Here is a 13,843-nt window from a genome sequence, read left to right as displayed (position 1 = left end):
ATGGCTTCCTTTCTGACTCAAAACAAATGGAGAAAAATAATCCTTACAAAAACATAAGAAATTGGACCTTCTCATCTATTGGGACTTACCAATATTTTTTTTTTTTTTGCCAAGTATAAGAAAAGAAATGCTGTGACATTTTCTTGTGATGAAGTAATCTCATTTATTAGTAAATAACAAAATAACCCTCAGTTCCAAACTTCCCACCCATATTAGTCCGTCAATGTGATATCTCAAATTGAAACCCAAACCATATTAAACGCTTTTCCTCTGGGGCTTGACAAAACGGTTTCAAGTATGATATTTTTGAAAATGTTGCAATTGCAGGCCATAGCGTATTAGCCTCTATTGTTTTTCCATTTTCATAATTTGTAACAATGCCAGCAGGAAATCTATAACCCTGACTTCTCCCACCTCCTTGTTCTGATGCTCTAGGAATCCAAAATCATAGAGGAGGAGGTTTAAAATGAGATGAAATGACCTTATAGATCTAAAGGCACCTTGAGGAGGCATTTTTTTCATGTTTGAGGCTCTTGTGCTAAGACACAGACATAATAAGGAGCTGAGGTTTGTAACAGAACTGCATTGAACTCTCCAGGTACCAGCCTTACCCTGGGTTATGGTTTTGCTGGGCAAGAAGCGGGATTGAAGAACCCTCTCACATCTGAAAAGAGTTTGGAGCCAGACACCAGATACCTGAAAAAGCGTATCTCTGAGGCTCATGGCTGTTTTGTCTTACCTTCTGGAGTTGGCTACTTTTTTTTTTTTTTTTTTTTACACGGTATGCGGGCCTCTCACTGCTGTGGCCTCTCCCGTTGCGGAGCACAGGCTCCGCACGCGCAGGCTCAGCGGCCACAGCCGCTCCGCGGCATGTGGGATCTTCCCGGACCGGGGCACGAACCCGCGTCCCCTGCATCGGCAGGCGGACTCTCAACCACTGCGCCACCAGGGAAGCCCCCTGGCTACTTTTAAGAGTAAAGCCAAGAAGCAAAAAACATTTCCTAGAGTTAGACTCAAGTCTAAAATGCCTGATTATCATAATATATACATATGACAGAGTCCATGGTTGAAGAAAAGTTGGCAGCCAACTTGATTCAAGTTTGATCGGGGACAATCCCCCAGTGACCACAAGTTCTTCTTTGGATGTCCTTCGAGGTCCCTGATCTACTCTACGTATGCCATTCTATTTAAGCCTCACAGTTCACCTTGCTTGGGCTCCATCCATATTTGTTCAAGAAGGGATGTCACTAAGACAACAGAGCAGCAGTGTACGGTGTAGCCTCACCATGAATATGGGGGAGAGTAGAATTTTAATAAATGGTTTCTGCTTGTATCACTAGTTTTGTGAATTCTTGGTCAAAGAAAATGGTAAAGTAACTTTGGAAAGGTTGCATCCTCTCCTAGAAATTCACAGTGCAAGTACATCCTGAGAAGCGTCACCCTAACGAGATGTGTTTCAACTTGTACAAGTCAGCCTTCCCCAAATGTTCAGGTCAGGGACCCACTCCTCTCACATGCTGCCTGGTGCTCTGTGGAACTCACTGGTGTCCTGTACCAAGGTAAGAGGAAACAACTGGCTTCTAGAACGATACTCACTGCATTTACTGAGTCCCTTCCATAAGCCAAGGGTTTATGACCCATGTTATTCCAGGTGGTTTCATCCTTACAAGAACCCCCTGAGATAGATGTTAGTATCCCCCCTTTATAGCTATAAGAATTGAGGCTGAGAGAGAATAATTGGTTAACTAGGTCCTACAGCAATTCTGGATTCAAGTCTATCTGATTTCAAAGCCCCTGAAGTCGTGCACAAAGCTGCCTCTTACACTATCGTATAGTCTCTATTTTTCAAGTGTTAGGGTCAGAGACATTGATATCTTATGATTTGATGGAAGTACAGTTCTAGTTTCTTACACACTACAAAGATCAGCTCCTGGGCTTCCCTGGTGGCGCAGTGGTTAAGAATCCACCTGCCAATGCAGGGGACGTGGGTTCGAGCCCTGGTCCGGGAAGATCCCACATGCCGCGGAGCAACTAAGCCCGTGCGCCACAACTACTGAGCGTGCACTCTAGAGCCCGCGAGCCACAACTCAGCCTGCATGCCATAACTACTGAAGCCCGCGTGCCTAGAGCCCGTGCTCCTCGATAAGAGAAGCCACTGCAATGAGAAGCCCGCGCACCACAACGAAGTGTAGCCCCCGCTCACCGCAACGAGAGAAAGCCCACGCGCAGCAGCAAAGACCCAACGCGGCCCAAAATAAAAATAAATAAAATAAATAAATTTTAAAAAAGATCAGTTCTTCACTGGATGTATTTCTAATTAAATCCTATATACTAAGCTCTATAACCACACTGAGGGGATGTGTTCTCATCTGAGGTCAACCAGACTCAGACCCAGACCCGAAGCCGAGGTGCCAGAAGTGAGTGGTAAGCGGTCACGCATCCTGTCTCTCCCGGCCATCTCCCAATTTCTAGTCTGCTTGGGTTCCTGCTTCGCCATCCTGTCCCCACTCCATCACTGCCAAGCAGTGAGACTTCTTGTCGTGTGCTGCAGGTGCTAGTGACAAGCCGTAAACAGAGATAAAAGGGACAATATTGACCACGAGGGTCAAGGTAGAAAACTTCATCTAAGGAAGCGAGACAATTTCATTTTGTAAAATAAAAGCCATCCGTCTCACCCCCATCTCCCAATCAGGAATAGAGTGGTTCGGATAAGAGAATTAAATGACTCTGCGTTTTAAAAATGAATATTGCTGTAGTTTGACATGATACATTTTCTTGCCCCACAACAGAAGACCGCCTTAACTTGGCAACAGCAGAGTCATTTAGGCTGGGAATTTCCTTTTTTCCCTGCCTAACTGGCCCATCAGAGCTCCTTGAAAATCCTTTTACTTCTTTAAAATAGAAGCCACAAAAATAACTCCACCTAATAAGTGGTGTAATAAATATGTCTGGTATAGTCGTTGGCCCTTAGCCTTGAATAAGCAGTACTTTAGTTAACTAAATATGCATCCCCAAAGCAGGCTGGTTAAAATAGAAAGTTGGGTGATCTGAGATAAAATAACTTGTTAGGCTCACTACATATCAAAGATTTAAATGAGATGCCTCATATAAAATGTCGGTAGGAGTAAATCGAGACCCATTGATCCTCACAGCAGCCAAGGTCTCAGGCACACTCCTCCATCGAACCTGGAGGAGTGAAGACAATTTGGTAGCGGCTCCCAGTGCCAAGAGCTACCCTCACACAGGACCAAAGAGTGCCAGGGTCTTGCGTGAATGTAGTCTATGGTCCTGGGGACGCAGTGTTGGGGGGCCCTATGCCGCTGACCTTGACGGACTGTTTTGAAGTTGAAGGTCTGGAAGCCACCTGTCAATGCAGAAGAGTCGATGACGTCCACGCCGTAGTCACTCTGGCTCCGTCTGTAAAGCGTGATGCCGACGACCAGGACTGTGACGGCCACGACCGCAGCGCCCAAGCCTGAGTACAAAGCGATGTCGCTGGCATTCTCAATGCCTGAAAGACACAAGAGAAATTCTAAATGGCCAACATGGGCACAGGGCCAAAGACCCACCCCGGGACACAGAATGAAATGCTATCGGAATTTTGGGAGATACTGATCAGACGAAATGACAAATGTAGCTAGCTGCGAGCTGGACTCTCTTTCACACAATAATCATGTTTCCAGAAGACCTTGTATAAATCAAAGGGATGCTCGTCAAATAACGTAACTGCATTAAGGTAGCTCACCTCATGATGGAATCTGGAACAGAATCAATTTTGCAAAGAATATATTTTTCAAGGAAAAACAGGCAACTCCTTAATTTGCTTGTTTTAGGACGTCCTATTGCCCTGCCAAGTATTTTTTTTATATTTTATTTTTGTTGGAAGACACGAGACCCACGTACAATGACAAAATACAGGTGAATTGCTCTGCTTGTCTATGACCTGGGGCGCATGCATTCACAGAGAGCGGTCTAGGGTGAGAGGGTTGGTTACGCATAGTCTATGAGTCGAGAGAGGAGACCAGAGCTCACAAGTATGAACTTGAGCTTTGGCACGTCACTCAGTTCATCAGAATAGTGACAGACATCAGGGTGTTTACAATCATTATGAGTGACTTTCTGTTGTGAGATATGAAAAGGGTTTGGTCCCAGGCGCTCTTATGTCCACGGTAAATGTTTTCTGGTACCAATTAAATGCTCGACTCTAATGCTTTTTTTTGTGGAAGAGGACTGGTCTCTAAGAGGACACATGCTGTTTCTCCCATACCTCTCCTACTCCATCCTATTGAATGCATGGGCAAAGCAAAAATAAAAGCGTTAGTTTGAATTTAGATTGTGGGTGTCTCCCCATACCCCAAGGTAAGCTGTAGCTGCTTCCCAACCCTTTTGCTAGCTGTACACTGGGTGTGGTTCATTCCGGAAGAGATTCATAACGGCTACTGCAACTCAGCATGACATTTACCCAAGACCACATAATCTTAAAAACGTGTAAAAATGGAAGGTGGCAAGTACTAACTACATGATTGATTTCCCTACAGATTATGCAGTAGGTATACTTAACAGGTCCAAAAGTAATTACTATGTCACCCCTTTTGGGCTTAGCAGATAAAATAAACCCATCATATATTTACCTTGTAATTGCACAGCACTCACTCTGCATTCACTGCACCCTAATACGGTACTTACGTTACCGACTGAGTAATACTAACCATACAAGTCCATTTATTTTCAACGAAGTTAGTGGACTATAAAAGAAGGTGCGACCAAATTAAAGAGGGAACAAGGAAATCAAGCAGAACCGGTTCAGTAACAGGGCGGTCAACACATAAAAATAATTCGTGAGGAGAAGAACACAGTCATCCCGAAGAACAGTAACTGAAAGGTCAGAGGATTATCAGACACTTTTCGTAACCACAACAGCCTGGGAGGTATGGAGAAACAGGGTGTGATTTAGGCTTTAGTTCAACTTCATGATGGACCAAATGGGAGAGGGAGAGGGATGGGGCATTGGTGGTGGTCTCCCCTAGACACTCGGAACCATGGGGATGATGATCGATACCAACCCCAAATGTCTACCTACGTCATGTGGGGAGAAAGGACGGCAGCTCTCACCCCACTTACAGTCTCACCCTCCCTCTACTCAATTAAGTTCCTTGGAGGGAATCGTTAGAGCAGGGAGAGGACACAGAACACAACAGGTGCAGCAAGTCAGGGTACCAGGAGCAGTGAGAGAACTTTGGATTGGAACCAATTAGCTTTCCCCCACCCCTCCCCTCCAGGTCCTTGGGCGCTGCTGACTGATGACACCACCATCTTAAAAGGTGTATCTGGGGAGAAGACACCTGCTCGGCAACTGAGTGCACAGAGCAAGAGTCTGACAGTGGACTGAACGCAGCTGCTGTCTTGCAGAGTCGGCGAAGTAGACACAAAGGCATCTTTAGCTTCCCAGGTACTAAAATAGGACCAGGAGCCGGAGGATGACCAGGGTGAAAGTACTTCTGCTGAAAATGGACATCACTGGACACGAAATCCTGAAACAAAACTAAGTAGCAGGAACAAGCTGTCTTTGTTCCCCTGGATTCCTATCTTGTTCTTTATGTGTCCACCCTCTTGCTACCTAGGTAACCAGAATTCTCTGCCCTCCGGATACAAGTCCTGCTTTAGGAAAGGACCCTACTTATGCCTTCAGACGGAGGTATGGATGTTGGATATAGCTCATTGTGTTTCCTCTTCCAGGAATATGTGCAGAGTGTATTTGACTTAAGAGAATGAAATACTGAATTACACAATTTTTAAAAATGAATATGGGGACTTTGGGGATAGGGCAGGGAAAGAAGGGAGAGAGGTTTGTTCAGAGAGCACTGCTTCCTCATGAGGCTCCCCCTGGCACTTGGCGGGACAGTCTGATCTAAAAGCAGAAGTCCGTGGACTCCTACAGAACGATAAGCAAAGGGGGATTTATTTTACAAGAACAATCTGTCCGGGGAATTCGAAGGTTCAGGATCTAATAATTTCATTCAGTCAGCATACACTTGTGGAAGCTCAACCATGCAGCGGAAATGATACAGGGGTGAATTAACATGGGGTCCATATTCTCAGTTGTTTCTTGTTTAAAACTGGTAAAAGACAAGGTGGTGATGGGACCCTGGTATCCAGGTGCAGCTACAGAGGTAGACACAAGTCCTCAAAGCCACGTGTGTGCATCTGAAAAGATGTAATCAGTCATCCTTATAGCTCAAATTCTTCTAAAGTTGGGTCACCCTGCTTCTTTCTCCTCTTTTTTTTTTTTTTTCTCTTCTCTGTCTATCTGCTTTCACTTCACTTCATTCTTTCTTCTTTTCTTTTCCCCCTCTGCCCCACCATTTTCTAATCTATTTCTCCAGGACAGTAGAGTGGGTTTCCCTATAAGGGTTCCTGTGTGCTCACAAGCGTAATTGATTCCCTTTTCATGTGTGTGCAGGACAGGCCCCAGGAGAACCTGAGGTTTAGTTCCACGTTTTTCACCACAGTCTCATGGGAGAAGGGGAGGGCTGGGTGTGGGTGTCTGTGAGCACATGGGCACTTGGAGGGGTGCCACTGCAGAATCACCCCAAGAGTGAGTGCGTGCGCGTACGTGTGCACATCAGCACACACTCAGCTCTCGTCAGAACATCAGAAGCCACTGCTGGCTCCTTCCCAGGGGAGCTGCTCCAGTCACACGCCCACAAGGTGCAGCCTCTTCCCAGGACTGGAAAGCTTTCTCTACGTCCAGCCCTGCGCTCCTGCGCTCCACACTGCCTACACCCCAGATTCAACGGTCATTAACCTACCGGCTAGGTGGACCTCTGCTAGCGAAAAGCCCCATTCACCTTTCAGATTATAATGACGGGTCATTGCCCTGTACCCCCCATACCACTAGGCATCTAGGCCCTACCCATCTCTATCTACCCATCTGTCAGGTGCCAGCACAGGGCCTCGTCCTCCAAGAAAGTGACTCTGTCCTGGCCAATCCAGCCAACCCTGCCAACCCATGGTTTTCTAAACTCTTCTATCACTTACGGTCCCTAGAACTCTTTTTGGATCTTCTGATGGTTAATGATCTGACTGCCAGCGCATTCTGTATAACTGCTTTAAGTTCTTCACAAGCAGTTCTAACTCTATCATTTCCCACAGAAACTTGCGTCGAATCATTGTGCGACTGTTTGTTGATCGCTTGCCTGGTCTCAGACTGCGGGAAGAAAAGTAGGAAAGAGATCCCGGTCTGAGGTGGATTGTAGAAGCCTTGCCCCAGAGACCCTCTTTTTCCTTTAGGTCCACACACATACATGTCTATACCTGTCTGCTTGCTCTCACACTCATGTGGTGCTGGTTTGTTTCCTCCAAGTGATTTTGAACAAAAGCCTTGATACCCCCTGACCGATCAGGCTATTTTGTGGGCATAGGGTACTCTTCTCTGAATTTCTGTTTCCCTATCAACGTGTGATTGATGTCTTTCCTGTGTCTTCATCCCTATTTTCCTCTCTCCGAGAATTGCGAAAGTTTTAGGCCAAGCTCAGAAGGAGACAACGTGTGGTAGAAAAACTTGTGTGTAATCTATAGGCTAAAGAAAACAAAAAGAAAAAAACAAGGACTGGGAAATCTCTTATATTCCAAGTTAGTCAGAAACTACAGAGGAATCTGTTCATTGCTGGAAGGAGTGTTGAAGCATCTACAGAGAAGGGCTACAAAGATTAATAGTTGGAAACTAGGACCCTGGAAAGGAAATGTTTACGGGTCCATTTGGCCTGGAGAAAGGAGAACTAGAAAGTGGCCTGTGCGGGGCTCTTTCACGCGTGAAGCGTTGCTCTAAGAAGAGGCCACAGTAGGTGCCCAGTGAACCTTCATTTTACGATGAAGCTAGTAACGAGCTCTCCACCAGCTCTAACAAGGGCTGAAAAGGAGGACATGGCCTTTTGTTATAGCACTTGGGACTCTGCTTAGATATTAAAATGACCTTTTCTACAAGGAGGGTTAAAAAAAGCCACACTGTATTTCTGAGGGAGCTTATGAAATCTCCTTTCACAGGCTCTCAGAACCGGCGTCACTTGACAGTAGCCTGCGGTTATTTCATTTTTGGGCAAAGTTGGCGAGAAAGGCTAAGTGACCTTTCAAAGCCCCTTCGAACTTCAGAGTTCAAGGACTGGGTATTAGCAAGTTCCTGTCTTCATGAGTTATAATCACACCTAGTCATTCAGTGACTTATGTCCCCAAAGGAATAAAGCAAAGGGCTCTTTACTTAGCTTGCCTTCCCCTCTCCACAGGACTCTCACTGGAAGAACATATTAATGCCACTTAGTTACGGAAATTTAGCTCAATTCCCATGTTATGAGGTTAACTACGTATCAGATTAGAATCTATTTCACAGGATCAGATAGGTACATCAAATGAACAAAGGAGCACAACAAAATGCCTTTCAAGACATATAGTTAGGGAGTTGGGGACTGACATGTACCACTGCTATATTTAAAATGGATAACCAACAACGACCTACTGTATAGCACAGGGAACTCTGCTCAATATTCTGTAACAACCTAAATGGGAAAAGAATTTGAAAAAGAATAGATCCATGTATATGTATAACTGAATCACTTTGCTGTACACCTGAAACTATCACAACATTGTTAATCAACTATACTCCAATGTAAAATAAAAAGTTAAAAACAATATGCTAGGGCTTCCCTGGTGGCGCAGTGGTTGAGAGTCCGCCTGCCGATGCAGGGGACACGGGTTCGTGCCCCGGTCCGGGAAGATCCCACATGCCGCGGAGCGGCTGGGCCCGTGATCCATGGCCGCTGAGCCTGCACGTCCGGAGCCTGTGCTCCGCAACGGGAGAGGCCACAACAGTGAGAGGCCCGCGTACCGCAAAAAAAAAAAAAAAAAAAAAGCGATTCTGTTTTATCTCATTAGATATTATAAAATGACCACTGCTCCCGTTTCAGGGGAAAAAACACCTCAGCAACTTGAATTGGTATACATGTGAGGCAGTGAATTACTAAGGAATTAACACAAATATTCACAAAGAGAGGGCTGAGAGAGGCAAAATAAATAGGAGGCTAAAGAACCAGCTGCTGTGCTGGGCTCCCGGGAAACAGCCATCTCTGGACCAGTCCCTCCTCATCCCAGCACAGGCAGTGCTGTGTAGATACAGAGTGATGTACCCAAGTATTTAACTGCACGCGGAAACCTAACAGAAGTTGTTGTTCGAGTTGTTTATACTTGCTGTCATTGAGAAGCACCATTTTTTTCTTTAACACATCAGAAAATAGCTTTTAAATGGTCAGCTATGGTCAACCATGGTAAGCAATTCCGATTATATCTGCATTGCTTCGACTCTCAAAATCCCGTCACCAATCACCATCTCGCTTTTCCAACTTGCCATCCTCCAAACCTCGGTATTGTCATTAATAACAACAGCAGCACGTTCTTAAACAGCACCTACTACGTGCAAGGCACTGTTCTACTACTTTACACTTATTAACTCATTTTAATCCTTCCAACAACCTTGTAAAAATGTGCCCATTTAAATGTGTAAACTGAGGCCAGAAAATCACTTGCCTTGCCCAAAGCCTCACGATTGGTAAGTAGCAGGGCTGGGATTCAATCCCAGGCAGTTGGCTCCAGAACCGATTCTCTGGCTCACTCTCTATTCAGCTGTTAACCTCTGTCCTGGTCACACTGCCTGATACTGAAACCGTGTACCAGCCCCTGTGTCCTCGTCTTCTGAAGTAAAAGTTCGACTCCAAAGTTAATGATTGGGCAACGTTAAGATGTAGAAAAAAAGACTAGCTGTTGGGCTGGGGAACTGGTAACAATTTAGATGATAATTCTGCCACATAGCAGAACTCCCAGTTCCCTGAAAGATACAGATAAAGGCCTGACACACATTCCTAGTAGACCGCCACCAGATGAAGACTGCTGCCCACAAGAACACAGACCCTAGACCGGTTGAAACCAGAAGGTTGATGATGCTGACTCCCAATGACCTCACCACCAGCCGATCCGAAGGACGTCCATGAGCTGATCACGCCCTGCTCCTTGAACCATTACTATAAAACTCCTCACTGCCCCCTCCAGGGCAGGACACACAGGCTTGAGGGCGTTAGCCCGTTGTGGTCCCCTTTGCCTGCCAAAGCAACAAGGCTCGCTCTTTCTATTTCATCCCAAACTCTGTCTCTGAGATTTCAGCCGGCACCAGTGTACACAGGCCGAATTTCGGCAACAGTACCTCTTGCTGGCAAGGGTAACCCAGTAAAGGAGCACTAAGCTTGTGTTTGCTTCTCTGAGAGCTACAGGTGTGATCACATTCTCATCCTCACAACCAAGTCTATTGAGGTAGGTATTATATTTCCTCTTTCACGATGATGACTTACGTGCAGATAAGATAGAGACTTGCTCAAGGCTTTGCCATGAGAAAATGGCCAAGGCAGCATTTGGACACCCATCTGGCTTCACTCCCAAATAACTTAACCATTAGGGTGGCTCCCTGCACTGAGGTCAACCTGCCCTGCTGGAGAAACTCACCAACTAGACTAGTGGGTATCACCAAAAATCCAATGCTTTGCAAACTCACCGGGGCCTTCCTTGCAGCCGAATAATTATTGTCTTCATGTCCTATGACCAAATAACGCTTTTCATCAACACAGTTACTCTGAACTTTGTTTCCTTTCTTCAACACCGCTGCTTCTCACTAGCCCCTTTTCTAGTTGAAAAAACAGAGGCCCTCCTATGTGAGTTCCTCCTCCACAACTCAGAATTCCTCTGCTCCTTCCCACATTTTTCCTTTCCTTTTCCCTGTTCCCTGAACAGCTGCTCCTCTGTGTCAGGCCAGCTCCGATCCGCCCTCTCCTGCGTCCGCGGGGGCCTGCCTTCGTTCATTATTCCCTTTCGGCCTTGCATCTTTCAACTCTGCCTCCACACATGAGCCTTGCCTTCTGCCTGCAGACACAGCCTGGTCTCCCTAATCACCTCCCGCCCAAATCCTTCTCCCGACTCTCTGATAAACCTTGCAAAGATGCAGTATCTTTTCACATCCACGAAATCCTTAGCTCTTTGTTGAAAAGAACTTAAAGCTTTTTTTTTTTTTTGCGGTACGCGGGCCTCTCACCGCTGTGGCCTCTCCCGTTGCGGAGCACAGGCTCCGGATGCGCAGGCTCAGCGGCCATGGCTCACGGGCCCAGCTGCTCCGCGGCATGTGGGATCCTCCCAGACCAGGGCACGAACCCGTGTCCCCTGCATCGGCAGGCGGACTCTCAACCACTGCGCCACCAGGGAAGCCCAAAGCATTTGTTCTTAACATTAAACCTTTCGTGATCCATGTTCCATAATTTCCCTAACCACTTAACCTCTGTCCTGCTGAAACAAAAGAATAAATAGAATACATGCATATGATGAGAAAATGTTTTAGGAACTATAAAAAGTTACACTACACCAAGAGAAAATTTATCCTCCAACTAAGCCAGACAGAGAAAGACATATAATACTATATGATATCACTTATATGTGGAATCTAAAAAAAAAAAAAAAAGGATACACATGAACTTATATACCAAAGAGAAATAAACCCACAGACATAGAAAACAAATTTATGGTTACCAAAGGGGGAAGGGGAGGAGGGATAAATTAGCAGTTTGGGATTAACATATACACACTACTACATATAAAACAGATAACCAACAAGGACCTACTGTATAGCACAGGGAACTCTACTCAATATTTCGTAATAACCTATAAGGGAAAAGAATATGAAAAAACCCCGATATATATGTATATATAACTGAATCACTTTGCTGTCCACCTGAAATTAATACAACATTGTAAATGAACTATACTCCAATAAAAAAAATAAATAAAATTGAAAAAAATAAAAGTAACCATTCTTGATAGTATCTTTCTTTGAGATCTTTCAGGGAAAAAAAAGTAAATTTCTTTTTTTTTTTTTTTTTTTTTACCATTTTTACTCGAAAAATTCTATTATCCTTATATTTCTAAATTATATTTCCTTTCCTGTATGTTGCTCTTTGCCCCCACCATGTACAGTATCTTGTAGATCTTTCCTCTATCAGAACCTACAGACCTGCTTCACTTCTGTTTACACGTGTCTAAGCCCATTGCCAGGCTGTATAATGGTGTAACTCGTTCACTATTTCTGTCTTATTTGGTTGTTCTCTTACCCTTTTAGAGTCTGGCTCTTGCACAAACCACTGTTTCCTCTTGAAGACTGGTCTCAAACACTCCATTAGTAGTAATGTTCTTTTTCTTATTCTTTTCCACTGCTCTGCAGTAGAAACACAAGAATAGCCAACCCTCCCTCTAGGGGAAAGAAAAAGTCCCTTAAATTTGATTCTCCTAACATCTCTTTTCTTATTGTTTAGGAACTACCCTTCCTTCTCAAAGTTCTATAAAAGATCTTTAAAGCTCAGTTCTTGGCCCCTCTTGCTCATCTAATCGGATCATCACTCACACGCAGACAGCGCTAACTATTCCTCCGATGACAAACAGTCTCAAACCAAGATCTCCTGCCTCATCGCGTATGTGAAGACCTCATCCAACATTTCCTCCGGCTCGATGGATAATACCATCACGCAACTATGTGTTGCGCTAACATCTCAAATTTGTCATCTGACTGATGAATTCACCATTCTTATCTCTTCAGATACTTTCTTTCCTTGAATTCCCTTTCTCTAGTAATGACATCACCAGAGACCAGGCTTGAGACGGAGAGTCATCTTTCCTCTTCTTTCCATCGACCCCTTCCCCAGACCACTGACACGCCTTACTGATCGGATCCCCAGTGCCTCTCACATCTCTGTTTCAACAGGAGGCACCCACATTGCACAGTCTCATCTTACCTGGTACCGAGGCCCCAGTCTTCGTTCACTCTGAACCACTTTACACATGGATTACTCTCTCCAAACACGGTTCTGGCACTGACCTTTCAATAACTCTCTAGTAGGTGTTGAGTTCACTCCAACAGGGACTTTCCTTACAGCTCAAGACACTTTCTGCTCTGCCCCATTCTATTTTTCAACTGCTTTTGCCCATTTCTCATCCATAGGGACCCTACTCGTTGGCTAAATCTGGCTACAGGCATAACTCAAAGATACCACTACAATAAAGCAAATATCGTAATAAAGCGAGTCACACACATTGTTTGCTTTTCCAGTTAAAAGTTATGTTTACACTATACTGTAGTCTGTTAAGCGTGCAATAGTATTATGTCTGAACAAAACAATGGATATACCTTAACTAGAAAATACTTTATTGCTAAAACATGGTAGCCATCATCTGACAACACAAGGTGGCCACAAACCTTCAATTTGTAAAAAGAAAAAAAAAAATAAAGCAGTATCTGCGAAGCTCAAGAAAGCAAAACACAATAAAATGAGGTCTGCCCATATCCACTTTTTTCAAGTAGAACTTGTACTTCAGTAGACTTCTTTTTGTTCAGACTTTTTGCTTTCACTGAAAGGCTCTCTCCTCTAATATTTGTTTTAATTCTAACCGTCCTTCCAAGATTGACAGTAAAGATAATCTATTCTATAAAAAATATTTCTTTTAATTAATTAATCAATTAACTAATTTATTTATTTTTGGCTGTGTTGGGTCTTTGTTGCCGCAAGCGGGCTTTCTCTAGTTGCGGTGAGTGGTGGCTACTCTTCGTTGCGGTGCGCGGGCTTCTCATTGCAGTGGCTTCTCTTATCAAGGAGCACGGGCTCTAGGCGCACGGGCTTCAGTAGTTGTGGCTCGCGGGCTCTAGAGCGCAGGCTCAGTAGTTGTGGTGCATGGGCTTAGTTGCTCCGCGGCATGTGGGACCTTCCCGGACCAG

General features: G+C 44.8%; 1 protein-coding gene across 3 annotated transcripts in view; it reads right to left on the bottom strand.

Moving 5' to 3' along the window:
* UNC5D (unc-5 netrin receptor D) overlaps nucleotides 1-13,843 on the bottom strand; it is a gene marked incomplete at both ends in the record, with an annotated part of 594,860 nt that overhangs the window by 73,325 nt on the left and 507,692 nt on the right. For 2 of the 3 annotated variants that reach the window (XM_082680381.1, XM_082680383.1), the window contains one exon: nucleotides 3,326-3,511. In XM_082680381.1, coding sequence (XP_082536507.1) covers nucleotides 3,326-3,511 — 186 coding nt within the window. Of the gene's footprint in view, nucleotides 1-3,325; nucleotides 3,512-4,267; nucleotides 4,283-13,843 lie in introns of all 3 variants that reach the window. The other variant, XM_082680382.1, reaches the window with a different exon arrangement.

Source organism: Grampus griseus (genome assembly GCF_964374135.1).
Source record: "Grampus griseus genome assembly, chromosome: 21".
Classification (NCBI taxonomy): domain Eukaryota; kingdom Metazoa; phylum Chordata; class Mammalia; order Artiodactyla; family Delphinidae; genus Grampus; species Grampus griseus.
Note: the sequence above shows the minus strand (reverse complement) of the source record. Positions and strands in the feature narration are given on the sequence as shown.